The 27628-nt window shown below is 45.6% G+C and overlaps 1 protein-coding gene across 10 annotated transcripts in view; it reads left to right on the top strand.

Moving 5' to 3' along the window:
- MBD5 (methyl-CpG binding domain protein 5) overlaps window positions 1-27628 on the top strand; it is a 253948-nt gene that overhangs the window by 194411 nt on the left and 31909 nt on the right. For 9 of the 10 annotated variants that reach the window (XM_075001486.1, XM_075001482.1, XM_075001479.1 and 6 more), the window contains 2 exons: window positions 1028-2236; window positions 23475-23548. In XM_075001486.1, the coding sequence (XP_074857587.1) occupies window positions 1028-2236; window positions 23475-23548 (1283 nt within the window). Of the gene's footprint in view, window positions 1-1027; window positions 2237-13626; window positions 14046-23474; window positions 23549-27628 lie in introns of those variants that run through there. The other variant, XM_075001483.1, reaches the window with a different exon arrangement.

Genomic DNA, 27628 nt, shown 5'->3' with positions numbered 1-27628 from the left:
CATGACAAATACAAATATAAATATACAGGATTCCTCAAAACCTAACTTAGTTTATAATAGACGTTGCATGAATTAGCTACAGCACAAAGAGTTGGAGAGATGGTTGATCGGGGATCAGAGTAGGACAACTTCCCAAAGAAGTGTATAAGAAGAAGGGAAAGGGGGTCACTTGCACGTGACAAATAGGCAATTTCAAGTCTGTGGAGTGCATCAAAGAAAGGACAAGGCAGAGAGTGGGTAAAAACAGTAAGTACACTTAGGAGTGAAACCAGGCAGGAAAGTGGAGACTGAGGGAAGAATGAAGGAAATAGATTGGGATATAGAGACATACGCATGGACTTGGTTATTTAGGACTTTTAATGTAAGAATGGAGATCTTGAACCTAATTCAGAAAAAGCGGGACTCAGAAAAGTGGAAGGAAATGTGATTAAAACTGGAGAAATTTGAACATTTTTATCATCTAAAAAACCACGTGTTATTGCAAAGCTTAGTCTTTTGGAAGAAATTGTGAAAGCTAATGTTATGTGTTCATACATACATTATTTCATGTTTTGAGCTGCCTTTCCATTTTCTGATTCTCTTGAGTGACAGTCATGCCCCTTTTATGTATAGGGCCCTACTAAATTCACAATCATGAAAAATGTATCACAGGGCAATTTTGGGGGTGTCACACTATTAGCACCCTTACTTTTCTGCTGCCTTCAGTGCTAGGTAAAGAGAGAAGTGGCTTTTGGCCAGACCGCCAGCTCTGAAGGCAGTGCCACTGCTAGCAGTAGCTGAAGGAAAGGTAGTATCAAAAATACTGTAAGAACACAATGGTGAAATTTGCTGTTCGTGCCAGGACCAAACAATGAAAACTCTGTTACTTCTCCACAATTTAAGAAGACCTCTACTTGTGTACAACCATGATGAAGTGTGTCATTGATGTGTAACCATTAGAGTTTACTGAATTAAAGGAATGTGTCTTTGGAAATACAGCATCCAGTGAAAACATGAATTTCCATAATTTTTCCCTCCTATTTTTAAGGTGAGAATGCAGGAAGATGCTGCTCTTCTAAACAAAAGAATGATTGCTCAGATGGGGATAACATCAGTTCCCGAGAATTCCAACACTACCCTTCCTCATTTTCAAGATACATCTTGTGATTTGCAGCAAAGGAGTGAACCACCTATAGGACAACAAACAAAGGATAGCCTCAATGTAGCTGCTCAGGGTGATTCTTCAGTTGACGCTATCTACAAAGCAGTGGTAGATGCTGCAAGCAAAGGAATGCAAGTAGTAATCACCACTGCAGTTAGCAGTACAACACAAATGAGTCCCATTCCAGCTCTGAGTGCCATGAGTGCCTTTACAGCCTCAATTGGTGACCCATTAAATCTTTCTAGTGCTGTCAGTGCAGTAATCCATGGAAAAAACATTGGTGTTTCTGATCATGACGGTAGGATAAGAAACACTAGAGGGACACGAGTACTGAAGAATTCAGAACACAGTAAAAATTCAAGTGAAGGGGATGGATTTGAATATTACAAATCAGCAGGTTGCAACACACCCAGAAAACAGTGGGAAGAAGAGCAAAGCCCTGGAGGTGAGATGAATAGGTGGAAGTGTGAGGAGTTTTTAGACCATTCAACCCATGTCCACAGCAGTCCCTGTCATGAAAGGCCCAATAATGTCTCCACACTGCCATTGTTACATGGTGAGCAGCATCAATTACTGTTACCACAGAGAAACTGTCAAAATGATAAAATGTTGGATGAGAATTTCAGGTATAACAATTACAAAAGAACTATGATGAGTTTTAAAGAGAGACTGGAGAACACTGTGGAAACATGTGCACACATAAATGGAAATAGGCCTCAACAAGGTAGAGGGTTTGGAGAGATGCTGAACACTTCTAAACAAGACCTAGTCATGGAGGAGCAATCTCCAAGTTCCTCAAATAGTTTGGAAAGTTCTCTAGTTAAAGACTATATCCATTATAATGGAGACTTTAATGCCAGAAGCATTAATGGGTGCGTGCCTAGCCCTTCAGATGCTAAAAGCATCAGCAGTGAAGATGACCTAAGGAATCCAGATTCCCCTTCTTCGAATGAGTTGATACATTACAGGCCGAGGACGTTTAATGTTGGTGACTTGGTCTGGGGCCAAATAAAAGGACTGACTTCATGGCCTGGCAAATTAGTAAGAGAAGAAGAAGTTCACAATTCATGTCAACAAAACACTGAGGAGGGGAAGGTATATATACACAAACATACATATTGAGCATATTATATTTATGTATGTATAGTCAAAGAATTAACTTTTGTTGATTGTTTATTTTGGGGTTCTGTTCTGGTTTTAATGGTATGAATTGCAGTACTAATTGGTTTTTCATCCCTGGTTCATAAGAATAGCTTGCAAAACTAATTATTTCACTAGAAATATCATCGTGGCTGCACAATGTGAAAGTCAGACAACTTCCATAAGGAAACATATATTCATCTGAATTACATCATGCTGAGTCACCTGTTCACATTGACTTACTATACAAGAAATAGTTTCATTTAATGCACTATTGTTTAACTTTTGGCCACCTGAAATTCTGTCTGTGCATAAGGTTCCCGATGTGGTGTGCAAGGCAGAAGTGGGTATCTAGAAATGCATCTATAAATTATAAAAGGTAAAGCTGATCTCACCAAAAAAAAGGAATTTGAAATAAGTTAAAGTAGTTTTACCCTGTCTCTGACTCGCCCAACCAATATTTCTAGTACATAGCAGAAGAACTATAAAAAAAGGGTACGGACAGCAGAATATGAAAAATCTCTTGCTAGGGAGAGTGCTTTTGGTTTGCTCCTGTGTTCTGGAGTGTAATGTCCCCTAGCTCACTGAACAAGGTGTACAGTCAGTAGGGAATTCACTGAAACTATCATTACCAATCACTTAACTGTGTATCCTGTTTTATTGAGAAAAATATTTCAGTCACTGTTTTTGATTGTTTGCAAAGCTGTTTTGTTTTTCTGCATTCCTCCTAAACACTAAAGTATTTCATACTGCGTGCCCCTCCCCATCCTGGGCCATTACAGAAATCACTCAGACTCTCTTCTTTTAGGCAGTCTGCATGGTGGGTACTATTTCAGGTTCCAGCAATAAAATAGGAAAGTAGCTGCCCGCATCTAAGAAACTGTTTTCAAGATAATGGATGCACTATTCTGGCATGCTTATACACCTCATCACTGGAGGAGTACAAGGTTGCCATTTTGACAGCACCACATGCCAAAACAGCCAGTTTTGAAATCTACTCAAAATAAGCTACAAAATTTGCGTAGCACAAATTGCATAACTTAATTTGCAGTTCTGGCACTGTGTAAACATACCCTTAGTGTCCACTTTATATAATTTGTTCAACCTCCCCCCCCCCCACAAACATTTGTAAAAACAATACAGCAATTCTAATACCTATGGCCCTGTTGACCACAGCCCTCTTCATTAGGACCATGGGAATAAAAGTAATCTCCCTTCCCAGGGATCTCCATTAGTCATCTCTTTTCTTCCTCCCACCTAATTTACTGCAGTTAAAACCATGATAGAAACTGTATCAGATTTAAGCACAGTTGATCCTACTGCTAGTAGGATTTCTGTAATCAGATTGTACATGGATTTTTCCCCCTTTAAGCTGCCATAATCAAGTTATGAAGCTGTTATAAATCACCTGGGATTGTTTGGCGATCATGGTTTTAGCCAAATATTGTCTTTCTTCAGAAAGTTCATTAATTTTTCTCTGCTCCACAAATAGCTTTTGAAGAGGTGCACACTGGTCTTCAAAGCAAGAGTACATACTTCAAAGAAATTAACTTATTTGAACAACTGCAATTCTATAAATAGAACTTATTCAACCACAAATTAAGATCCCCAAATCGCTAGCCACTTTTAAAAATGTAGGCCTATTTTTTCAAATATTGTTGACCACATACTTCATAAGAAAAGGATAAAATAGGTGTGAAGTGAGGAAGAGGAGAGTATGATACTCCCCCTCAGAGTTCTTCTGTGGTGCCACTCAATATCTTTATGAATTATAATAGTACTAGAGACCTTTTTTTCAAAAGGCATCCATTTCAAATATATATATATTGATTTGATAACTTCACAACAGTAATTGTATCCCTCCTTGTAAGATTTTCAGTAATTTTTAAGAAGTTGCTCTGTGTCTTTTATAAAGAAAAGATCTGTATATAATCTGTTGCATTCATTAAGAGTACTGCACCAATTAGCTAAACAACATTGCAAGTTGATTTGTTATCTACCAAAAGTATATTTGTTTTTATGCAGGTTTTAGTCCTTCCACTTTGTTTTTCTTAAGTATCTTTTTTTTTTTGATTGTGCAATCTCATCTCATTTTTTGTGCCTTTGGCCAAACACTCCTCTAAGTTGCTGCATAACCACATATTTTCAATGTTTTGGCAGCTTAGTGTGCAACCAGCAAAATCAACCCATTTTAGTGTGCAAGATCTTCAGGAATGATCTGTACCAAGAAATCCGGGAATGATGAAACTCTTAATGCAGTTCCCTATTAGTAGCTTTGAAAATTTATTGTATGGGGGAGTTCAGTGTATCTTATGAGCATTTGTAACTATGATATGTTAATTTTTTCATGCAAAAGCAATGGTTCTTCTTCGAGTGGTCCCCGTGGGTGCTCCACAATAGGTGTCGGGCTCGCCCAGCACCGCAGATCGGAAATCTTCCAGCAGTTTCTCCTGGATCGCGCATGCGCCGGCGCACGCCGCGCACCCCCTGCCACGTGCGCAATCTGGTCCCCGCCAGTTCCTTCTCAACCGCCATCGGCTGCAGACGGAATCCGCTCAGGCTAAGGCCAGAGTCAGATTAGATAGTTGTTTTCTACGTGTAATTTGTTGGTTTTGGTTACAAAAAAAAAAAAAAAAAAGAGAGGAGCGGAGAAGAGAAGAGTAGATGTGAAGGCCATTTAGGCCGCCCGCTGCCCCACAGGCCGGTGATGGCTATTTGGGGTGGAAATGCACAGATTAAGTGCTAAGTACCCTATTAACAGTAAAGGACTCACTGCAATGGCCTCTTCAGGTTTTAAAAAGTGTGAGTCATGCCGCGAATCTATGCCGACCTCCGATGGGCATAGCGAATGCATCCGCTGCCTGGGGGAATCACACGTTACCCAGAAGTGTTCTCACTGTGCTAAGCTCACAGCCAGGGCCAGGAAGGACAGAGAGATGAGGCTTAAAATGCTCTTGTTCGATAAGGCTCTCCAGCCGGACTTGCCAGAGAAGCCTCACCCAGAAGGGCCCTCTGGGTTGCAGAAGAGGAAGGCAGCTTCTCTGACGCCCTCGGTGCAGAAATGGAGGAAACTCTCCCCGGCTCGATCCTTGCCGGTGGGTTCGGCAAGCAGGACGAGCGGCGCACACAGCCCCCAGCCACATCCTCAGGCAAGCGGCAGCGCACGTGGCAGAGGCTCAGCCTCCAGTTACACAACAGCCGGCACGCGCGGCACCCAGAGCGTCAGCGAGGCAAGTGCCGGACCTGGTGGCACCGCTGCAGGCGGCACCAGCCCCCGCAGCACCAACAGTACAGGGGCACCAGGTACAGAGCCTGCAGGCGCCGGAGGAAGCTACCCGGGCGGCACTGCAGCTGATTGTGCCGAGCACGGCGCCGACAGCGGGGCCGAGATCCCCGGCACGAGAGGGGGCGGTGCCAGCCCCGCAGGGGAGGGGCAAGGCGAAATCAAAAACCCGGCACCGGAGCCCATCTCTGGACAGGGCTGCGCTGCTGTTAGCACCAAGCCCTCCCCCTGTGATACACACGCCGCACCGAAGGCCTGTCTCCCCACCGGTTTATCCAGAACCACCTCCTCCGTTCCTCCAACCAATGTCACCATGGCTTGGGCCACCTTCACCATTTCTGGGAGTGGATCCCCTGGAGTACTATCACAAGCCAGTTTCACCTCTATCTGTGTCGTCGCGGAGGTCTCGCTCTCCCAGACATCGGGGGTACACACTCCGTGAATGGTCCAGGTCTCCATCCCCAGACCCTTGCCCATGCTGCTATGGTCGTCCTCATCATGCTGGACACAGACACCGCAGGCCTACATCCAGGGGCAGGTCCCCCCCGTCCGCTCAGTACCCCCATGGACACTCTCGATCGGGGACGGAAACACAACTGTCTCAAGGGGAGTTAGTTTTAGAACCCCAAGACTTTCCTTCACCATCCTCCAGAGAGCAAGTGTATCATCGACCGCAGGAGCCTGAGGGTTCAAGGGAGGTTTACCCCAGTGGTTCCTCCTCATCCTCCCCAGATGAGGCCATGGCCCCTGGGGAAGTCTCCACCCCAGATGACCTTAAACAATTTCAGGAGCTATTTAAAAGGGTAGCTTTCACGCAAGACATTCAAACGGCAGAGGTGCAGGAGAAACATCACAAACTCCTGAAAAAATTGAGACCCCCCAGCTCCATCCAAAATTGCTATTCTGCTGGATGAAGCCATTATGGAGTCAGCCACTACCATATGGCAGACTCCAGCCTCTATCCCGCCTACGAACAAGAGAGCGGATAAGAAGTACTTTGTCCCGGCAAAGAGCATGGAGTTCCTCTTTATTCACCCACAACCAAATTCTTTGGTGGTCGAATCGTCCCAGCAGAGGTTGAAGGCTTCTCAGTATAAATCGGGGGGATCGGACAAAGATGCTAAGAAGCTAGAGCTGTTTGGCAGGAAGGTATATTCCTCTTCTACCCTGCTATTGAGAATGGCAAATTATGCGGCACACCTAGCAAACCATAATTTTGATAATTACTCCAGACTTACTCCCCTCGTGGATTCACTTCCAGAAGACAAAAAGCCGGTGTTAAAGGCGATTGTTCAAGAGGGCTACGCAGCATCGTGGATGGAAGTCCAGATTGCCCTGGATGTGGCGGACACGGCAGCACGTTCAACGGCTACAGTAGTGGTCATGCATAGAGAATCCTGGCTCCAGACGTCTGGTATCCCTAGGGACCTACAGGCGAAGATCGTGGACCTTCCCTTTGATACACAAAAGCTGTTTGCAGACTCAACTGACTCGGTCCTCCACTCCAGTAAGGACTCGAGAGCTACACGTAGAACCTTGGGCATTTATACTCCCCCATACAGGAGGGAAAAATTTTATCCTCAGCAAAGACGCTACGCTTACCAACCACAGCGTGCTCAATATCAACGGGGCTACGACCAAGGGCGCCATCAACAGCCGCAACAGCACAGAACTCCCAGGCGACGTTCTCAACAAAGCCGTACGCCCTGGGGACAGGCCCAAAGGCAACAAGTTTGACGGGTATGTCGGGGGCTGCACTATCAATACCCTCGCTCAATGCCACTCTCATCTCATGTTCCATCATCGCCTCAGACCATTCCACTCCCAATGGCAAAAGATCACCACAGACAAATGGGTGCTGGAGATCATAGCCACAGGTTACACGATCTCCTTCCAGTCGCTCCCACTGACAAAGCCTCCCGCCAGGCCTCACCTCAGGGACGCTGCCCATGAGGCGAGGCTCAAGCAGGAGGTGGATCACCTTATGTTCATAGGGGCGGTGGAAAGAGTGCTGGAAGAATTCCAGGGGAAAGGTTTTTATTCATGCTACTTCCTAACAGAGAAGAAAACAGGAGGCTGGAGGCCCATCTTAGATCTTCGGGGCCTCAACCGTTACTTGCGCAAGCAACGTTTTTGGATGATCACAGTTGCCTCGATACTCACGGCACTGGACGATGGAGATTGGTTTGCAGCCCTCGACTTACAAGATGCTTACTTTCATATAACAATCCACCCGGCACACAGACACTTCCTCCAGTTCACGGTTGGCAAGGAACACTTCCAGTACAGGGTTCTTCCATTCGGCCTCTCCTCGGCCCCCAGAGTCTTTACCAAGACCCTGGCAGTGGTGTCAGCCTACCTGCACAGACAGCGGGTGTTTGTTTTCCCATATCTGGACGACTGCCTGCTGAAAGGGGCCTCGAAGGCAGAGGTCTTATGCATGATACGCGTCACAGCGGACACGTTTTCTTCACTGGGCCTAGTTATCAACCTTGCAAAGTCAAAGACCGAACCCACACAAGATATAGAGTTCATAGGGGCACGCATAAACTCTATCACAGCAAGGGTGTACCTACCCGACACCCGCTTCCGCGCCATCAGTTCGCTGGTGCAAGTCATCACGTACAGCCCTACGGTGCCAGTCTTAACATGCTTACAGCTGCTGGGCCACATGGCGGCAGCGACGTTTGTGGTACAGAATGCCAGGTTACACATGCGAAGCCTGCAGCATTGGCTGGCGAGCGTTTACAAACCGGCATCCCACACTGTCCACAGGGTGGTGTCACCCACGACAGAGGTGCGCAGATCCCTGGCGTGGTGGGAAAACCCCAAGAATCTGCTAGTGGGGGTGCCCTTTCACCAACTACAAATTTCTATTTTTCTTACTACCGACGCCTCCCACATACGATGGGGAGCGCACATCGGCAACAAGGTGACGCAAGGGCTCTGGTCCCCTGCGGAACAGACACTGCACATAAACATACTGGAGCTCAGAGCAATGTTCAACGCCTGCAAACACTTTCGAGATTACCTACACGGCAAAGTAGTCGGGATCAAAACCGACAATATCTCCCCTATGTTTTACATCAATCGACAAGGAGGAGCACGATCCCGTGCCCTATGTGCGGAAGCAGTCCGATTGTGGAACTGGTGCATCGCCAACAACATAACGTTGAAAGCCTCGTACTTGCCGGGCGCTCACAACGTGAAAGCAGATCAGCTGAGCAGGCGCTTCTCACTCACGTACGAATGGCAGATCCGCAGATTCGTACATGGGGGTTTCCCCAGATCGATCTGTTTGCCACCCAGTACAACAAGAAGTGTCCCCAGTACTGCTCCAGGGCAGGAGTGGGGCGGAGGTCCCTGGGGGACGCATTCATGATTTCATGAAGGGGCCCCCTACTTTACGCATTTCCCCCCACAGCGCTTATCCACAAGGTTCTGCAGAAAGCCAGAAGGGAGAGAACTCGCATGATACTCATAGTCCGAACTTGGGATCGGCAGCAATGGTTTCCCTTGCTTCTGCGCATGTCGGACTGCCCACCACTTCCTCTACCGGTAGCGCTGGACTTATTCACGCAGACTCAGGGGTCAATAGTACAACCGCACCCTCAGGGTCTGCGTCTACAAGCATGGCTAATCCATGGCTCAGCTCCTTAGAGAACACGTGTACGGAGGGAGTACAACAAGTCCTGGAATGTAGCCGAAGGACCTCCACCAGGAGGACTTACAAGCAGAAATGGACTCGATTTACAGCCTGGTGTTCCACCAAGCAGTTAGCTCCCCTTGACGTTCCTATACCTGTAATACTATACTTATTGGACCTCAAAAGAGGCGGGCTTTCTGTATCCTCGCTAAAGGTCCACCTCGCCGCTGTATCAGCCTTTCAGCATACAGAGGAAGGGCCCACTGTATTCGCCCATCCTATCGTTACAAGGTTCTTGAAGGGGCTGGTAAACCTGTACCCTCCTCGGAAACCGCTTCCACCATCGTGGAATTTGGACTTGGTGTTCAGCACGCTATCGGGTCCACCTTTCGAACCATGAGCCACAGTTCCCATACGTCTCCTTACGATGAAAACAACCTTCCTCCTCGCAATTACGTCAGCCCTCAGGGTGAGCGGGCTCGCAGCAGTGATGGCAACACCGCCCTGCACAGTATTCTCAAAGGAGGCGGTAATCTTAAGGTTGCACCCAGCCTTTGTTCCAAAAGTTTCTTCGGAGTTCCATCGTAACGAACCAATAGTTTTACCCTCATTTTACCCGAAGCCTCACAGCTCCAGCAAGGAGGCACACTTGCATCTCCTGGATGTGAGGAGGGCATTGGCCTTCTACATAGACAGAACTAAGTCCTTCTGGAAAACGGACAGGCTTCTAGTCTCTCTCGCTCCCGGGTCAAAAGGAGAAGGTCTCTCTTCACAGAGAATCTCAAAGCACATTGTGTCCTGTATAAAAATGTGCTACGAGCTTCGAAAGACTCCTTTGCTGGCCCTGCCCAGGGCTCACTCCACCAGGGCGGTGGCAGCGTCAACAGCCTTCTTCAAGGGCATCGCGTTAAAACACATCTGTAGAGCGGCAACCTCGTCATCCTACGACACCTTCGCCAAGCATTATGCCCTACGTCGGGTATTCGAAGAGGATACCCGTCTGTCGACAGCAGTCCTCTCGGGGGCAAGCTGTACATAAACCAAGTACCCACCTCCTTACTTGGGTTACTGCTGGGTAGTCACCTATTGTGGAGCACCCACGGGCACCACTCGAAGAAGAAAGAGGTTACTCACCTGTAGTAACGATGGTTCTTCGAGATGTGTCCCTGTGGGTGCTCCATCACCCGCCCATCCTCCCTGCTTCGGATCTCTGTCTAGTGTTTTTCAGGAGCATTCGAGGTGGTTGGTCAAGGAACTGGCGGGGATTGGATCGCGCACGTGGCCGGGGGCGTGCGGGGAGCAGGGCACGCTGGCACATGTGCGATCCAGGAGAAACTGCTGGAAGATTTCCGATCTGCAGCGCCGGGCAAGCCCGACACCTATTGTGGCGCACCCACGGGGACACATCTCGAAGAACCATCGTTACTACAGGTGAGTAACTTCTCTTTTTGCTGTGTTGTCAAGTTGGATATTGCATAGCAAATGCTTGTTTTCACTTTGCCTTCCATTTACAATAGCATTTTACTACTTTAAAGGTATACACAGGGAGTGGCAATTTTCCATCTCTTTCTGTTCAAATAGAACTGGAGAGAATCAATGTTAAGCTGAGGTTTTCTGTTGTTTAGTTTTGGGCACCTTCAAGATTAATGAGCAAAGTGAGGAAAGTGCAGCGTGCACGGTAAAGCACCTAAATGGAGGAAATGGGGAATGTAGGATAGGTTACTAGCATTTGAGAAAAATAAGCAAAGTAGAAAGAAAAAGATGTCAACAGTAAGGAGGAAGAATGAGAAAAGATTGAAATCTTTGCTGAGAAATCCACCTGAAAATACAGTACTGCTTTCTGTCTCATGATGCAGTAATGGTGTAAATAAGGTTGAGTATGCAATTTAAAATTTTTCCTTTCACCTTATGAGTAACATCAAGATCACTGAGGCCTGGTCTACACTAGGATGTTAGGTCGAACTTAGCTGACTTAGATTGATTTTATTAAGCAATCGGTCTGCACTGCAGGGCTTATTCTGCTGACTTTAAGGGCTCTTAAGGTCACTTTTGGTACTCCCTGCTATTTGTGAGGAGTAGCACCAAATTCAATCTTGCATGGTCAGTTTTACAGTAGTGCAGATGGAGAATTGTGAAATTGAATGTCCTTGGCCTCCTGAAGGTGTCCCCCGGTGCCACAGTGTGACCACTCAGGCCAGCACTTTCAGCTCCATTGCTCTCCAAGGCTACATCTACACTAGCCCCAAACTTCGAAATGGCCACGCAAATGGCCATTTCGAAGTTTACTAATGAAGCGCTGAAATGCATAGTCAGCGCTTCATTAGCGTGCGGGCAGCCGCGGCACTTCGAATTTGACGCGCCTCGCTGCCACGCGGCTCGTCCCGACGGGGTTCCTTTTCGAAAGGACCCCGCCTTCTTTGAAGTCCCCTTATTCCTCTGAGCAGATGGGAATAAGGGGACTTCGAAGTAGGTGGGGTCCTTTCGAAAAGGAGCCCCGTCGGGATGAGCCGCACGGTGACGAGGCGCGTCAATTTCGAAGTGCCGCAGCCGCCCGCACACTAATGAAGCGCTGAATATGCATTTCAGCGCTTCATTAGTAAACTTCGAAATGGCCATTTGCGTGGCCATTTCGAAGTTTGGGGCTAGTGTAGACGCGGCCCAAGTGTGCAGGAAGTGTCTCAGGAAAGTTTGAATTTTATTTCTCTTTTAGCCAGCATGGTGAGCAGAGCAGGCACCACGTCTCAGCAACACATTTGGCGATGAATTTCCAGGGTTGCAGACAAGCTCCAGTATGGAGCGTGCAGGAGATCCATGACCTTATTGATGGGGGTGTGGGAAGCTGTGTTGGCAGAACTACGAAGCAAACAAAGAATGCAGACATTTATACCAAGATCTCACAGGGCATACTTCAAAAAGGATACACCAGTTCCACATGAAAATAAAGGAGCTCAGGCATGTGTACCAGAAGACAAAGGAAGTAAAGGGACATTCCAGATCGTCACTGCAAACATGTCACTTCTAAAAGCAACTGCCTGGGATTCTAGGGAGTGACCCAACTGCTGTCCCCAGAGAATCTTTGGCTTCCTCAGGCTGCTTCTAGCAACACTGGGGAAGACATGGTGGATGGGGATGAGCAGGAGGAAAACAGTGGTCGGCAGCTGAACAGAGCAGCTGATCTCAACAACAGCCAGGAGCTTTTTCTAACTTTGGATTTCATCCCCTCCTCCCAGGATATTTCACTGACAGACCCTGATGGCAGGGAGCACACCTCTGGTGAGTTCTCATTTTTAGCCATGCTATAAGTGAGTGAAAGAAGTTGGGTGTGATCTTTGATGGGCACTGTACCTACACAGCCCAGGGCCCTCAGAACACGTTGTTAACATGTCTGGAGCAGCAGTCCTCCCTGAACATCACCAGAAAATTCTCAGACAGGTACTCTTTAATCCTCTTTATGAAGGTTCTGGTGAGGCCTTCCTTATTCCAACCTGCATGACAGGACACCTTTCCACACAAAGCCAGCGGTAAATAATCTGGCCTCATTGCAGCACAAAATAGTCCAGCATTCCAGCCAGCCTTCTGTCCACGTCAGTATCTGTTCCTTATCAATGTGTGTTATTCTAAGGAGTCTGATATCTTGCATTGCAACCTAGAGGAAGTATATGTAACTTAAGGGCATTAAGCTGTGATAGCACAAGCCACACCACCATATTTGGCCCATTCTTCTCCCTTCCCTTACCCAGGCTTTTGGGGGAAGGAAAACTTTTACTATCCCAACCAAAGTGTTGGGGAAGCCCACAGCGACCACAAGAGCCACCTAGCCCCAAGAGCGATATAACAATCTGCACTGCCATGCCTCATTCCTGCCCTTCCATGGGCCCTTAGGGCAAGGGAAACTTTCACTGTCCCAGCAAATTGGGTAGGGGAAGCATATGGTGACTGCAAAAGGCAGAGTTCTGCTAGAACAAGCTGCACTGCCATGCCTTGCACCACCCCTCACTTCCGTGGGCTTTTCGGGAAAGAGAAACTTTCGATGTCCCAACCTGACAAGGGAAGGTGGGACGAGTACAAAACAATGGCAACAGCCACAGCCCCGAAAGCCACCATTCCTACCCTACCCCTTGCAGTGTTCACAGATGCAGAAACTGCTTTAGGAATCATTGGTCCCAGACATGGCTTGAAAGCATGCCCCCAGTCTGTGCCTTAACCATGGCAGGAAGCAAACTGAGTTAAGCAGGTCCCTTAAGATCTCTGTGTAGTACCTGCTACACAAAGGATGCCTAGAAAGAAAACTTTGTACTTAACCCATCCCTACTGTTTTGCCACAGACAATCTTTCATTAAATTACTTCATGAAATTATCTCATCTACAGTAAATGTATTTCCCTAATGTCTGGCCTTCTCTTATGTTTTGTTGCAGTGTGCTCAACAGTGGAATCATAGACTACCACTTCTCCCACCTCCTTCCGACTGGTGGACTGGCACAGATCTGAAGGAGAAAACTAACATGGGAAGATATGCTCCTTTAGCAAATACAAGCCACCCTCACAGGCAGGATACAGTTAAATGCATGGAGGACAGCCATTCAGGAGGAGAGGAGAGCACTCGGAGAGTCAAGTCCAGACGCAGAAGGAGATGTTGAAGCTCATGGTGCAGCAAACAGAGCTCCTGAGGTGCCTGGTAGACGAGCATAGAGTCCCACTGCAGTCCATACTAAACCACATGCCTCCTCACCGTGTTCCATACTCTTTCCCCAACCCCAGCCCTCGGGAATGCAGATGGCAGAGGAGAGTCAAGGACAGCCTTCCATTCAATCCCCCGAGCTGTTTCTCAGAGTAGAAGGCTGATGTATCCCAACCTCTGATTGCAAAATGCCTCTTGACCCTGCTTGTCTGATTCTGAAGCCCCTGCCATGAACTCCTTTACCAAGTGCTTCATTTTGTTCTCTGAATAAAAATGCATGACCTTTCAAAACCAGTCTTTTTTGCTTGTGTTGCACAGAGAGGGGAGAGTGGAGGTTTACAGGCCAGCACGCATCATACAAGGAGCACCTCCTTAACAGCAACAGACCTGACTCACATGTTGCTGTCTGGTCATTCATAAACCTGTTTTTCAAAGCGTCCTTGATTAGCAGTGCCCCTTGCTATGCTCTCCTTATTGCCCTAGTGTCTGGTTGCTCATAATTAGTGGTCAGGTGATCTGCCTCAGCTTTCAGCCTGGCATGAAATTTTACCCCGTACTCTCACATAAGTTATGGAGCACACAGCAGCCTGACACCATGAATGTAATATTGCTTTCACTGAGGTATGCGTCAGGAGGCTCCAGAACCTGGATATTAAACAGCCAAATGCACCTTCTACTACCATTCTACACTTGCTCAGCCTGTAGTTGAAGTGTTTCTTACAGTGGTGCAGGCTGCCTGTGTATATGGCTTCATGAGCCAAGGGAGCAAAAGGTAAGCCAGATCTCCCAGGATCGCTATTGGCATCTCCATGTCTCCAGTGGTAATTTTCTGGTCTGGAAAGAAAGTTGTGTTCTGCAGCTTTCTGGACAGACCAGAGTTCCTAAAGATGTGTGTGTTGTACACTTTCCTGGCCATCCCATATTCTTCTTGAAATAGCCCTTGTGATCCACGATCATTTGCAGCGCCTTTTGAGAAGTACGCCTTATGGTGTATGTACTCTGAGGCAGCATGATCTGGTAGCATAGATGAAAAACACATCCCTATCACACTGCTTCAGTTAGGGAAGCCCACTGGCAAAACTGTCCACTATGTACTGCACATTTCCCAGAGCCACTGTCCTTCCTAGCAAAAGGGTATTTATTGCCTTGGCTACCTAGAAGACAGCAGCCCCCACTCTAGATTTACTCACTCAGAATTGATTGCCCACTGATGGGTAGCAGTCTGGCATCGCAAGCTTCCACAGAGCTATTGCCTCTCCCTTCTAAACTGTCAGTGCAGGTCTCTTGGTACTGCTGCTCCTCAGGGCTGGGTAAAGCAGTTCACAAAGTTCTGTGAAAGTGGCCTTACGCCTGTCGAAGTTTTGTAGCCACTGCTGATCATCCCAAGCCTGCCTCGCAATATGGTCCCACCAGCTTAAACTGGTTTCATGGGACCAGAATCAGTTTTCCACTTGTGACAATTTCCCCTGTCAGCCCCTGTGGGTCCTTGCACTTCCTGGCAGTTCTCTGTTGTGCCTCAGAGACTCATGGAGGCTCCTTATCTGCCCAGGTCTTTCCAGAGGCAGGCGTCTCTACTTAGCAAGCCATCCTAATCATTGGCAAGTCCAGAATGGGGAGGTTAAAGCCAATCGCCTTGCAGGCCCTCACCTGCTCCAGTGGAGTAACCCTCTGGGGAAGGGTGGGGGGCGTCCAGACCCACCCTCTACCCTGGACTCTGTCCCAGGATCCCTAAGAGGACAAGAGGTGGCTGGCAGGGCATTCACCCCTTCCCCAGTGTAGCAGCCTCACCTGGGCCACTTCACGCAACATTTTCCCATGGTATCTTCTTGCTCTGCTCTGCTCTGCTCTACTCTACTCTACTGTGTGCTGCTCCAGCCTTCTCTCTGGTGCACCTTCCAAATCCTTCCTCCTGCTACCAAGCGGGGATCTTTTTTATAGGGAGTCCAGGGCCTCAGCTGACCATGAGTGCTGATCAAACTCAGCTGTGGCTCACTCCTAATGAGGCGCCAGCTGCCTGCCCTAATTGGGTTTACTCAGGGAACAGGAAAGCATTAGCCCACGGCCCAGTATACCTGCCTTCTAGCGGGATCCTGCAGCCTACAGGCAGCAGTCTGCCACACACTATATACAAAGTGCAGCCAGGTCCTCTTCTCCAGTGTTTCCCATTTGGATATGTCTATGTCCTCCTCAGCATTTTCATTGCTATGATGACTGCTTAGGCTCTGTACGTACCGAAGCATAATGTGTGAAATCCTCATGGTTCTTGCCACAACAGTTTGAAGCTGGCTGAGGTCCATGCTAGCCTTGAAATGGTGTCTGCATGGGTACCCGGTGAAAAAAGGGCACAAATACACTTTTTGCCATTGTTTTCCAAGGCGGGGGGAAGAGAGAAGTGCACTATGGGAGGCTGACAACACATGCGGAACTACCCACAGTATGTTTTGTCCCAACAGATATTGGGAGCGTAAGTCACAATGCAAGGGGGCAGCAGGAACTGAGGTAAGTACCCATGGTGCATTGCTGACAAAGTCAAAGCTGCCCACCCTAATGGGACATACTCCATCGACTTCATGTACCAGTGTGAACATGCACCCTTGACTTCACAAAATTGGGTGCTAAAAATTGACATTAATAAATTCAACCTAATCTCCTCATGTAGACATATCCCAAAACAGCAAGAAACTGCTTTGCAGTATGGGGTTACGGATACACCTGCCAGAAGAGGTAATTCTCATACATAGAAAATCCATTGTCCTGGACAGAACTATTGTGGCACATTCACACACCATTGTTTTCCCTTATGACAATTTGCATGTTGGAAAGATACTTACAAAATTTTGAGGAGTAAGGGGACTTTGAAGTTTCCCCAGCACTTCGAAGTACTGGCGGGTGCGCTGCGGCTAGACGCGTGCCAGTACATGGAAGTTTAAAACTTCAGAGTTGCCACGGGGCCGGGGGGTGGAATTTGCTAAATGAAGTGCTGCCTGTGCATGGCAGCACTTCATTAGTAAATTCCCAACAGCCTAATTACCATCTTTCCTTTGAAGGAAGGTGGTAGTGTAGACACAGCCTTGGATACTTACACTCTTGACAAGTTTGAAAGTTTGTCTCTCTCAGCAACAGGATTTGAAAGGATTTGTGCCTTTCGGCTGTAGGTTTGCGTTTCTGCCTTGGGTTTGACTAAGGCAGGATGTAATCAACCACATAGTTAGTTCAAATGGGACAGATCTAATATCATGTGGCATTGAAAAAAATTCAGACTGTTTTCAAAATTTAAATTACTATGTAATAGTCTATGCCTACATACCACGATAACAATCAACCTGTCTTGCTTATTACTTAAATGCTACCGTAACTTAATCTCTTTGAGATTACTTTCAAGTTCTTAGCTAATAAGTATCTGGTAGTCTAAAAGAGCAAAGGTTTTTTAAATGTTATTTGAGACCTTTATAGGAAATTCAGTTTATTGAATATCTTAAAAACTTTGTACATAACTGTTTGACCTTCGATTTTGCCTTCATAAGTACTTTTCCACGTAAGCATGCATAATGTTTGCTTTTTAAAGGGGCTGAGCTTTCTGAGCTCCAACTGGAGTTAATAGTTGTTTTCTCAGTACTTCTGAAAAGTTTGCACATATTGTTTGCTAATATATTTAAAATGGTTGTTTCAAGGTAAAGGTAATAGATTTCACATTATAATATTTATCAGGAAGAAACTCCCTCAGTAAGGAATCAATTCCAATTAACTATTTAGCATAAGATATATTACTATTACTTACATGTTCAGGTCAGTCACTAAACTGAATAAGTATGCTTATTAACAAAATAGTTTACCACTGAAGTAGTTTGCATTCATACTGGGAGAAATAAGGCATACAGCTCACAGAAAGTTGTGTATACCTGTTTTGTACATCTTGACTATACATACATATCTCTCAGCGTCCATTTTTTCTTTATAATTTAGTAAAGCTTTAGGAGGTAAAGGCTTAGACAAAATACAGTAGTACTCATAACTGTGTTAAATCTGAAAAATGCTAATTTTTTAGATAGCAATTCTTCAAATGTCTTATAAAATTTAGTTTGAAATAGTTAATTTGAGCTTGTTAACTTCATATTTAGTAACATTGTTTTTATTAGCATTATTAAACATTTTGAGTGTAAATGTATTACTTACATGTTAACCGCTTTGGTGTTGCTAGGGCTTGGATTGCCCTAGTAAAGGTTTTGTGCCTTTTGTAGTAGCAAGTAGTGGAAATTGTTTTGTTCACTGCTCCAATGAGTTAGTTTTTTAATGTTTCAAGCTAAAATTAAGAAATTTGTGTGCATTTATATAGAAATTTATACTATTATAAAGTTAGATTATGAATGGAATTCTCTGGTGCCATTTCCTGATGGAACATTGGGTCTTACAGTAAAAGAAAAAAATAACGAGGGTTTTTTATGGAATAATTATTTATTTGAAAGTGTACACAGTCTCTCTTACTCCATAATTTAGTGTGTTCCATGGAAACAAGATCCTCACATGCAGATCTCACCATAATGATTTGTATCTTGTCATGTTCTGGAGCTGCAATATTTTCAGATTTCATTTTTCAGGCATATAAGCTAAAGAAATGATATACTTGGGCTAAAAATTGTCACATTTAGTCTTATGGTAATGAGCTCCTTGCAGCACCCATTAACTTCAGGTTAGCATTTCTGAAAATCAGCTTCATTGTGGATTTAAATTGTTTTAGTAATTCAGCTAGGTTATTTTGGAAGGGAAATGTTGAATTTTCAGAACAAAGTCTTCAAGATCATTCGTAACATTGCTTAATTTCTTTGTCATGATTGAATGTGCTTTATGTATTCATACAATTGTTATATTTATCATTAATGCAACAAACATTACAAAGAGATTTTAAGGGAAGCACGTTTTAAAATTAAATATAAAACATCAAACAATTGATAATAAGAAAATGAATCTGTTTAATTTTCAGAAATGATGTTTAAGATATTTGTAAATTAAACAGAGAGGTTATTTTACTAAGCAAAGTCTTATAAAGTATAATTAGTTATTGTTTGGTTATTTAAATATGCAGTTCTAGAAAATATATTATTATTAATAATACTATTTCAATTATTATTACCTGTGAAGTGGTATCAATTTTTATATCCAGTGACTTAAATTCAGTAGTGGCTATGAACACATAATTTCAATTGATTTTAATGGGAGTCATATGTATGCCACCAAATTTAATGTTTTTGGTGTGGTGGTATTTCTTTAAGCAATAATGTAGATATCTTTAAAAGAAAAAAACCAAAAACTTTTGGCACCCAATTCAACACGGTGCTTAAGTCCCATTGATTTTTAAAGAGACTTAATCAAATGTTTGTGATGTTTTTTAGGTGGGGATAGACTTGAATATTTACCTAACTACTTTTCTGAAAGTATCAGAGGAGTAGTCATGTTAGTCTTTATCTGCAAAAACAAGAAGTCCTGTGGCACCTTATAGACTAATAGATATTTTGGAGCATAAGCTTTCGTGGGCAAAGACGAAAATCTGACAAATTGTGTCTTTGCCCATGAAAGCTTATGCTCCAAAATATCTGTTAATCTATAAGGTGCCATGGGTGGTCTTGTTACTTTTCTGAATGAGAACCTTATGAACTTAAACTTAAGTTTAACAATATTAGTGCACGAGGTAATATACTGTTCTTCTTCAAGTGCTTGCTTATGTTGATGACAGTGTAGATTTGTGTATGCCCACATTCACAGTTGTCTGAAATTTTTACCTTGGCAGTATCCATATGGCCCTCGTGTGGCACCCTCTTGAGTGTGACACTCGTTTTGGGTTTTTAGTTGTTGCCAGCCTTATGCCCTCTGAGTTTTTTCTTAACACTCATGATGGTTGGCCTAAGTGCCTTGTCTTGCATAGCAAGAGCATTAACAGTTCTTAATAGCTCATTTTCTTTTGTGTATAATTCTTAGATACTTGATACTTACAATTTAAGTAAGCATTAGTTGTTATTTTACTCGTTAGTCCCAGCTTGAGCTTTCTTCAGGAGCTCAAGCCATATTCTCCATGCAATAAGCCAGTGCTAATCAGTGACTTCTCCTCACCAAAAAAAGTCTGAAGACCTTGGCAGGATCCCATGTGAAGGACAAATACAGGATTTTTGAAAACTTTCATCCCTGAACCTGGAAGTAGAAGAACATTTACCGAAGAGCCCTTCTAATTGAGGTAACACTTGGCCCCACTTTGGAGCCTTTCTCACCAGATTCTTCTCACAGCACTTCAGCATCAGTGCAGAGCTCCCTGCTGGCACTGGGATCATCATGGCACTGTGTTTCCCCTTACAGGCACCCAAGAAGCAGCAGCAGAAGATGCTGTTTCCAATATCATCCAAGGAGTGGATGAGGGCTCCGGGCAAGGATCTTGTTTGGGCCGTGTGCCCACCCTGGAGCTACAGGGGGCTACTGTCATAGTCAGACTCCTGGCCCAGCAAGGGATACCCCTCAGAGTGCCATGAGAGACCACAGGGACCTTCATCATCAGAAATGGTCCACATAGCCAAAGACCTGGTGAGCCTGCTACCATTGCAGACACTAGACCAGGTACCAGATGTTTCTAAGTCCCTGCAATCCAAGAGCAAGTCAGACATGGGACCTCCCAAGGAGCAGAGTTGCACTACTGGTCCCCATATCACTGGTATCATTCCATAGCCTTAGTTGCTAGCTAGAAGGTACAGGTCCCTGACACCATGCTCTCCTTCCCTATATTCTCTCTGTTAGCCAGCCTCCCACCTGAGATCAGATCCCTTTGCCTACACCCAGGCATCGGTCCCCATCATGGCACCAACCTTTACTGCAACAGTACTGGTCAAGGGACAGATGGGAATCCCTGCTCTCTAGACACTGGTCTCAAGGGTTAGCTGGCAGATGCATGCCTCCACCATCCCTCCATGGTCACCATGGTAGTCCAAACCACAGTTATTATTCAGCCCTTCACCAAAAGGATGTGAATCCCCATCAACCTATAAGACCAGCACATCTGGGGCTCCTGCGTGGGAGCAGAGACAATGGCCTGTTTGATGGTCATGTTGAAACACTTGGCTGATTGCCTCAGCAGGACCCTCTCATCTCACCACAAGTAGCCATTCCATCCAGGGGTAGTCAGCATCATCTTCCAGAGGCAGGGGACTCCCTGGATGGAGTTGTTTATATCCAGATGGAAGAGGAAGTGCCACATTTTCTGTTTGATTTGAGGGACTGACAATGTCTCTGCTTGATGCTTCTCTACTCCTATGGTCAGGACTTGTGCTGTATGCTTTCCTTCCATTGCTGTTAATCCACAAAGTCCTAATGAAGATCAAGCAGAATAGAGTGAAGATAATCCTCATAGTGCTGGTTTGGCTGTTTGAACCTCTTGGTGGTGCCCCAGGATACCTACTGCTCCAGCTGAACCTAATGCCTCAGAACAATGGCAGACTTTTGTATCAAAACCAGAGAGCAGTGCACCTGGGTACCATATGGTTGAATGCAGATGAGCAGGCAAATTAAGCCATCTTATTGGGCAGCTGAAAATCCTCTATGAGAGCAACCTATCTAGCCAAATTGAAAATGTTTAATTGCTGGCCTCTGGATAAAGGTATTTGACCTGAAAAGGCCTTACTGCAGTTAATCCTGGATTACTTCCTGCATTTCAAACTATGGGGTTTATCCCTTTCATCTGTTAAGGTCCATTTTTGTTTTCATCCTCCACACAAGGGCTTGTCAGTCTTCGTCCAGGATATGACTGCCAGGTTCTTCAAGTTCCTTAGAGTTTCTCTGCCCTCATGTCAAGGATCCCATTCCTCCATGGGGCATGAACCTTGCACTGTTGCAGCTCACGGGCTCCCCTCCAAGCCTCTGACTTCCTTCTCCCTCCTTCTCATTTCCTGGGAAGTCGCTTTCTTGGTTTTAGGGCACTTAACCTCAGAATTGCCAAATGTGGTGTTTTATGAGAATGAGGTCCAACTGCGGTTGCGTAGGGCCTCCCAACCAATGGTTGTTTCACGGTTTGATATGAGTCAGACTTTCTCACCTCTTCTCTTCCTTAAACCTCATAAGTCAGCGGAGGAATGTAGATTTGCACTGTTGGATGTCACTAGCCTTGTACAATTGAGAGGATCAAAGCCTTTTCATAAGTCAACAGAGTTTTCATCATAGCAGCCAAGATGATGAAAAGTTGTCCAGTGTCATCTTAGAGAATCCCATCTTGGATTACTGCATGTGTCTGCTGCTGCTGCTGTGACTAGGCCAAGGTGCCTCCTCTATCAGTTGTAACAGCCCATTTAACCAGGACACACACCTCTTTGACAACTTCCCTAGCCCAAGTGTCGATCCAGAATATCAGTAAGGCTGCCACCTGGTTGTGCATCCTCATCCTGTTACACATTTACCCAACAGGCCCAAGATGATACTGGTACTGGTAGTAGTGTAAGATGCACACCCATGAACTCCAACCCCACCTCCATGGATGCGGTGTGTGAGTCACCTAGAATGGAATCGACATGAGCGAGCGCTTGGAGAATAAAAATGTTTACCTGACCTTTCATAACTTGCTCTTTGAGATGTGTTGCTTATGTCCATTCCATTTCCCACTTCCTGTCCTCTGTAAGAGTTGCCAGCAGGAAGGAGCTAAGAGGCCATAGGACTGATGGCACCTAATAGACCAATACATGACCACAGTATTCAAGAGGGTGCCACAGCTGACCCTACAAATAGTGCTAAGGCAGAAATCTCCCATAATGGTGGATGTGGATGTGCACACACCTAGAATGGAATGGCAATAAACAACACATTTAAAGAGCGACATTTACAAATGGTATGTAACCAGTTTTTTTAAGGTTGATGGCACATATGAAAAATATTTTGTTATAACAGAGTATGTGGTTGTTGTGAGGCATAACTAACAAGAAAAGTAAAATTTGTGTTCCGACAAAATTGGGATTTGTGACACTTCAACAATATTAAGAATATAAGAATGGCCATACTGGGTCAGACTAAAGGTCTTTTGTCTTTCAAAAGTGGTCGGTTCAAGGTACCTCAGAAGGAGTGAACAGAACCAGCAATCAAGCCACCATTCCGTTACTCATTCCCAGCTTCTCACAAACAGAGGCTACCAACACCATTCCAGCCCATCCTCATTAATAACCATTTTTGGTTCTATCCTGCATGAATTTATCTAGTTCCTTTTTGAACCCTCTTATAGTCTTGACCTTCATAACATCCTCTGGCAAAGACAGTGTTTATACTCTTTATGTTATGAAGCGAAAATAATTGGATTTTTAAATTAACATTTTAATTTTAGCCCCCACTTCTAATATTTTATGACAGTGCCATGGTTTTATCTTCTTGTATTTTATCACTAGTAGTATGAGAGTATAAAGAAATTGTAAACATAGTACATTCTTCTTTGGGTGGGTAACAAAAATGTTTTGTGGATGCAGTGAAAATTAGGCTTCATAGCCTAAGCAGTTACATATCCAACAGTAAAGTAAAAGTGGTGTTAAATAATTTAATGTCTGGGTAATGTGGCTTGGTGTTCATATCTTTACACAGGTGGAGCCCGAGAAATTGAAGACACTAACAGAAGGTCTGGAAGCCTACAACCGAGCCAGAAAAAGGAACAGAAAGTAAGCAAATGCTTATTCATTTACAATTTAAAATCATGAGGTCCTGTTGCCTCGCAAGAAGCTTTCTTTTCACTCCTGGAAGTATCTTAGATATCAGTAGTACACTTGGCTTGTCAGACAATAGGAAGTTTCTGAAATATCCTTCATCTGTGATGTGGCAACACCTGTGGCAATCTAGGCACAGCTGTTTTATAGGGGAAAATCTGGAGAGTGGTAGCATAAAAACACAGTGACCGCTTCCAACTGCTCTAGTGTGTTCATAGCCAAATAATTTGCCTCTTCTTTACTGCATTTCTGTGTGTGTGTCCTGGGGAAAGCGGGAAAGAGGGAAAAAAAACTAATACTGCAATACTGGTTTTTTTTAAATCTGATGAACCAAAACTCTAGGTAGCACTGACTAATGCACCATTTCTGTAGAGCACCTCAGCTCTGCCAGGCCTAAGCTCAACTCCTGCAGAAGTCCACACAAGAAGCAGCTGCATTATAATTATTAGGAGGAGCAAAGGATCTTAGCTTTAGTCCTGAGTTGCTCAGGAGAGCTGCAGAAACAGAGCACCTATCTTCTGAATTCCTGATTTTTCTGCAGGTTATGGCTTTGTCATTTTAACATTGTAATTTTGGGGGTTGTACAAATGCATTTTCTGACCATACAAAGAGTCTTTGAAAATGCCAATACACACACTCATTGACTATTAGAAAATCAAAAGTATTCTGAACAAATACTGTATGACTTTGTGACAAGCATTTTTTTTCCCACACAGCAAAACATTGGTATGGAAAAGGTAACTTTAGATAAAAACAATATAGTTTCTCATTGCTGGCAAACTTTTCAGAATTTCCTAATATCAGATACTTTTAGTGTAACCAGACTGGCTGCCGTATGCAAAGCTTTTATGATATAGTATAATAATCAATGTACATTCAAATTAGTTGGTTGTATAATTTTTTTTAACTTTTTCAAAACTTACACAAAACTAGAGGAGAGGGGATTATACAAACCTAGGTAAGAGATTTTAAGAGATGTAAAATATGAGAAGAGGAAACAAAACTAAAGAAGAAAAGAGCAGAAGTAAATTGAGTTTAGGGGAGGAACACCTAGACAACTATAAAAGGATATAGAAGTCAGCAAGTTTTTAGTTCACTATTGTTTACTGCCCTCAGAATGGCTATGTGTTGGTTCATATCTCAACAGGAATTTAAAGCACTTTAAGCTTACAATTCTTGTCTTTAAAACAATAAATACATGCTGAAAGGAGTCATATAATTACAGTAGAGCCCCATGAATCTGATCTGGCCCTGTTTGCAATTAGATCTGGTAATGAAACAGTTGGATAATCGGTAGAATGGTCAAAGAGCTATCTGGCTTTTTTTTTTTTTTAAGAGGTGGAGTTGCTTTTAAGTGAATTAACTCCTCCCTCCAAAGCCTCCTTTTTGCTTACATGAACCATTTCATCTAGTAAAGAGTATCCATTTTTTAAAAATGCAGAAATCATGAAGTCAACCATTAAAACATACCCCACCCTTCTTTAAAGAGTATACAACCCATTTTTTTTATAAACAGTATGAGTTTTCTTAAATGCAGAAATGATCATTTTAATTTGCAACACCACCAGCGTTTATGGTAAAAATTAAAAATATCAATGTGTAATGTACATCAATCACAGAAGATAAGAGTTGGAAAAGACCTTGTGAGTCGTATAGTCCAACCCCCTTCTCAAAGCAGGACTAACCCCAACTAAATCATTCCATCCATGATTTTCTGAAACCTGGCCTTAAAAACTCAAAGGATGGAGATTCCACCGCCTCACTAGGCAGTCCATCCCAGTGTTTCACTACTTTCCTAGTGAAACAGATTGTCCTAATATCCATCTTAGACCTTCTCCATTGCAACTTGATACTGTTGTTCTTCTACGAGTGTCCCCGTGGGTGCTCCACGTTAGGTGTCGGGCTTGCCCCGGTGCCGCAGGTCGGATCTTTCCAGCAGTTTCTGCTGGACCGCGCATGCGCCGGCGCGCACCCTCCCTTGTGCGCTCCCGGCCACGTGCGCGATCCAGTCCCCGCCAGTTCCTCTTTAACCGCCATCGGCTGCAGACGGAATCCGCTCAGGCTACGGCCAGAGTCAGCGTATTTAACGTTCTTAAAGTGTTTGAGTTTCGTTTTCAGTCTTTTAGATTAAGTTAGCTTGTTGTTATTTTCCAAAAAAAAAAAAAAAAGGAAGGGGTAAAGCTTCCAGTCTTAGTAACAAGCGGAGCACCGGAGGCCCGGGGACGTAGGGCCATTGGGCCTTCCTGCCGCGGCTGGCTGAGTCAGAGAGGGGAACAGGCACAGAGAAGGTGCTAAGTACCCTATTAACATCTCAAAGACTCACCATAATGTCCTCTTCAGGATTCAAAAAGTGTGAGTCCTGTCATGAAGCGAAGCCGGCCTCTGATGGGCACAGTCAGTGTATAAGGTGCCTTGGGGAATCTCATGTCACCCAGAAATGTTCCTTCTGCGCTAAGCTCACAGCCAGAGCAAGGAAGGACAGGGAGATGCGGCTCAAAATGCTGCTCTTCGACAAGGCCCTCCAGCCAGACGTGCCGGAGCAGCCGCAGCAGGAGGGACCCGCAGGGGCCCATAAAAGGCAAGCTGCCTCCCTCACCCCGTCAGTGCAAAAACGGAGGAAGCTCTCACCAACCCAATCCCTGCCGGCAGCCACAGCGAGCGGGACGGGTGGAGCGCACAGCCCCTAGCCGCAGTTAGAGCTGAGCGGCGGCGGCGCGGAGACGTACGTGGCAGAGGCTGAGCCTCCGATAATCAAACAGCCGCCCTGCACCGCTGGCAGGGCGGCGGCCAGGCAAGCAGCTGCACCGATGCCCGGGGAACCGGCAGTGCAGAGCACGCAGGCACGCAGCCTGCAGGCACTGGGGGAGACCTCCCGCGCGGCAGCGCAGCAGAGCGTGCCGAGTGCGGCACAGACAACGGGGCCGAGATCCCGGACGCAAAAGGGGGCGGAGCCAGCCCTGCAGGGGAGGGGAACGGCGGCACAGAAAACCCGGCACTGCAGCCCTTCTCCAGACAGGGCTGCAGGGCTGCTCGCTCTGAGCCCTCCGCTCATGCTGCGGACCCCAACAAGAAGGCAGGGGTCACCCCCAGCCTATCCTGAGCCCCCATCCCCATTCCTACAGCCAGCCTCACCATGGCTCGGACCACCTTCGCCCTTTTTGGGCTTTGAACCCTTGGAGTACGACCAAAAGTCAGTCTCTCCAGTATCTCAATTATCCAGACGATCTCGCTCCCCCAGGCGCAGGAGGTATGTGCCTCGAGAGTGGTCCAGGTCCCCATCTCAGGAGCAGTGCCCGTGTTGCCATGGTCGCCCCTATCATGCGGGGCATAGACACCATAGGCGTACTCCCAGGGACAGATCCCCCCAGACGGTTCCATATCCCTGAGGGCAATCGCGAACGGGGACAGAGACACAGACATCTCAAGGGGAGGTGATTCTGGAACCCCGAGATTTTCCCTCGCAAGCTTCCAGCGAGCGGATGTATCACCATCAACAGGACCCAGAGGGGTCCAGAGAGGCTTACCCTAGTGGTTCCTCGCTATCTTCCCCTGACGAGGCCACGGCCCCAGGGGACGTCCATCCTCCGGATGATCTCAAACAGTTCCAAGAGCTGTTTAAAAGGGTGGCCTTCACGCAAGGCATCCAAACAGCAGAGGTGCAGGAGAAACACCATAAGCTCCTTAAAAACCTGAGACCTCCTGCCTCCTCCAAAATAGCTATACCACTCGACGAAGCAATCATGGAGTCTGCCACCACGATATGGCAGACCCCTGCGTCCATTCCGCCTGTAAACAAGAGAGTGGACAAGAAATACTTCGTCCCGGCGAAGGGCATGGAGTTCCTGTTCAGCCACCTGCAACCAAATTCTCTGGTGGTGGAATCGTCTCCAACAGAGGTTGAGAACTTCTCAGTTCAAGACAGGGGGAATGGACAAAGACGCCAAGAAACTAGAGTTGTTCGGCAGAAAGGTCTACTCCTCCTCTACCCTACTGTTGAGAATGGCGAATTACACAGCGCATCTAGCAAACCATAAT

Source organism: Carettochelys insculpta, chromosome 8 (genome assembly GCF_033958435.1).
Source record: "Carettochelys insculpta isolate YL-2023 chromosome 8, ASM3395843v1, whole genome shotgun sequence".
NCBI lineage: Eukaryota > Metazoa > Chordata > Testudines > Carettochelyidae > Carettochelys > Carettochelys insculpta.
Note: the sequence above shows the minus strand (reverse complement) of the source record. Positions and strands in the feature narration are given on the sequence as shown.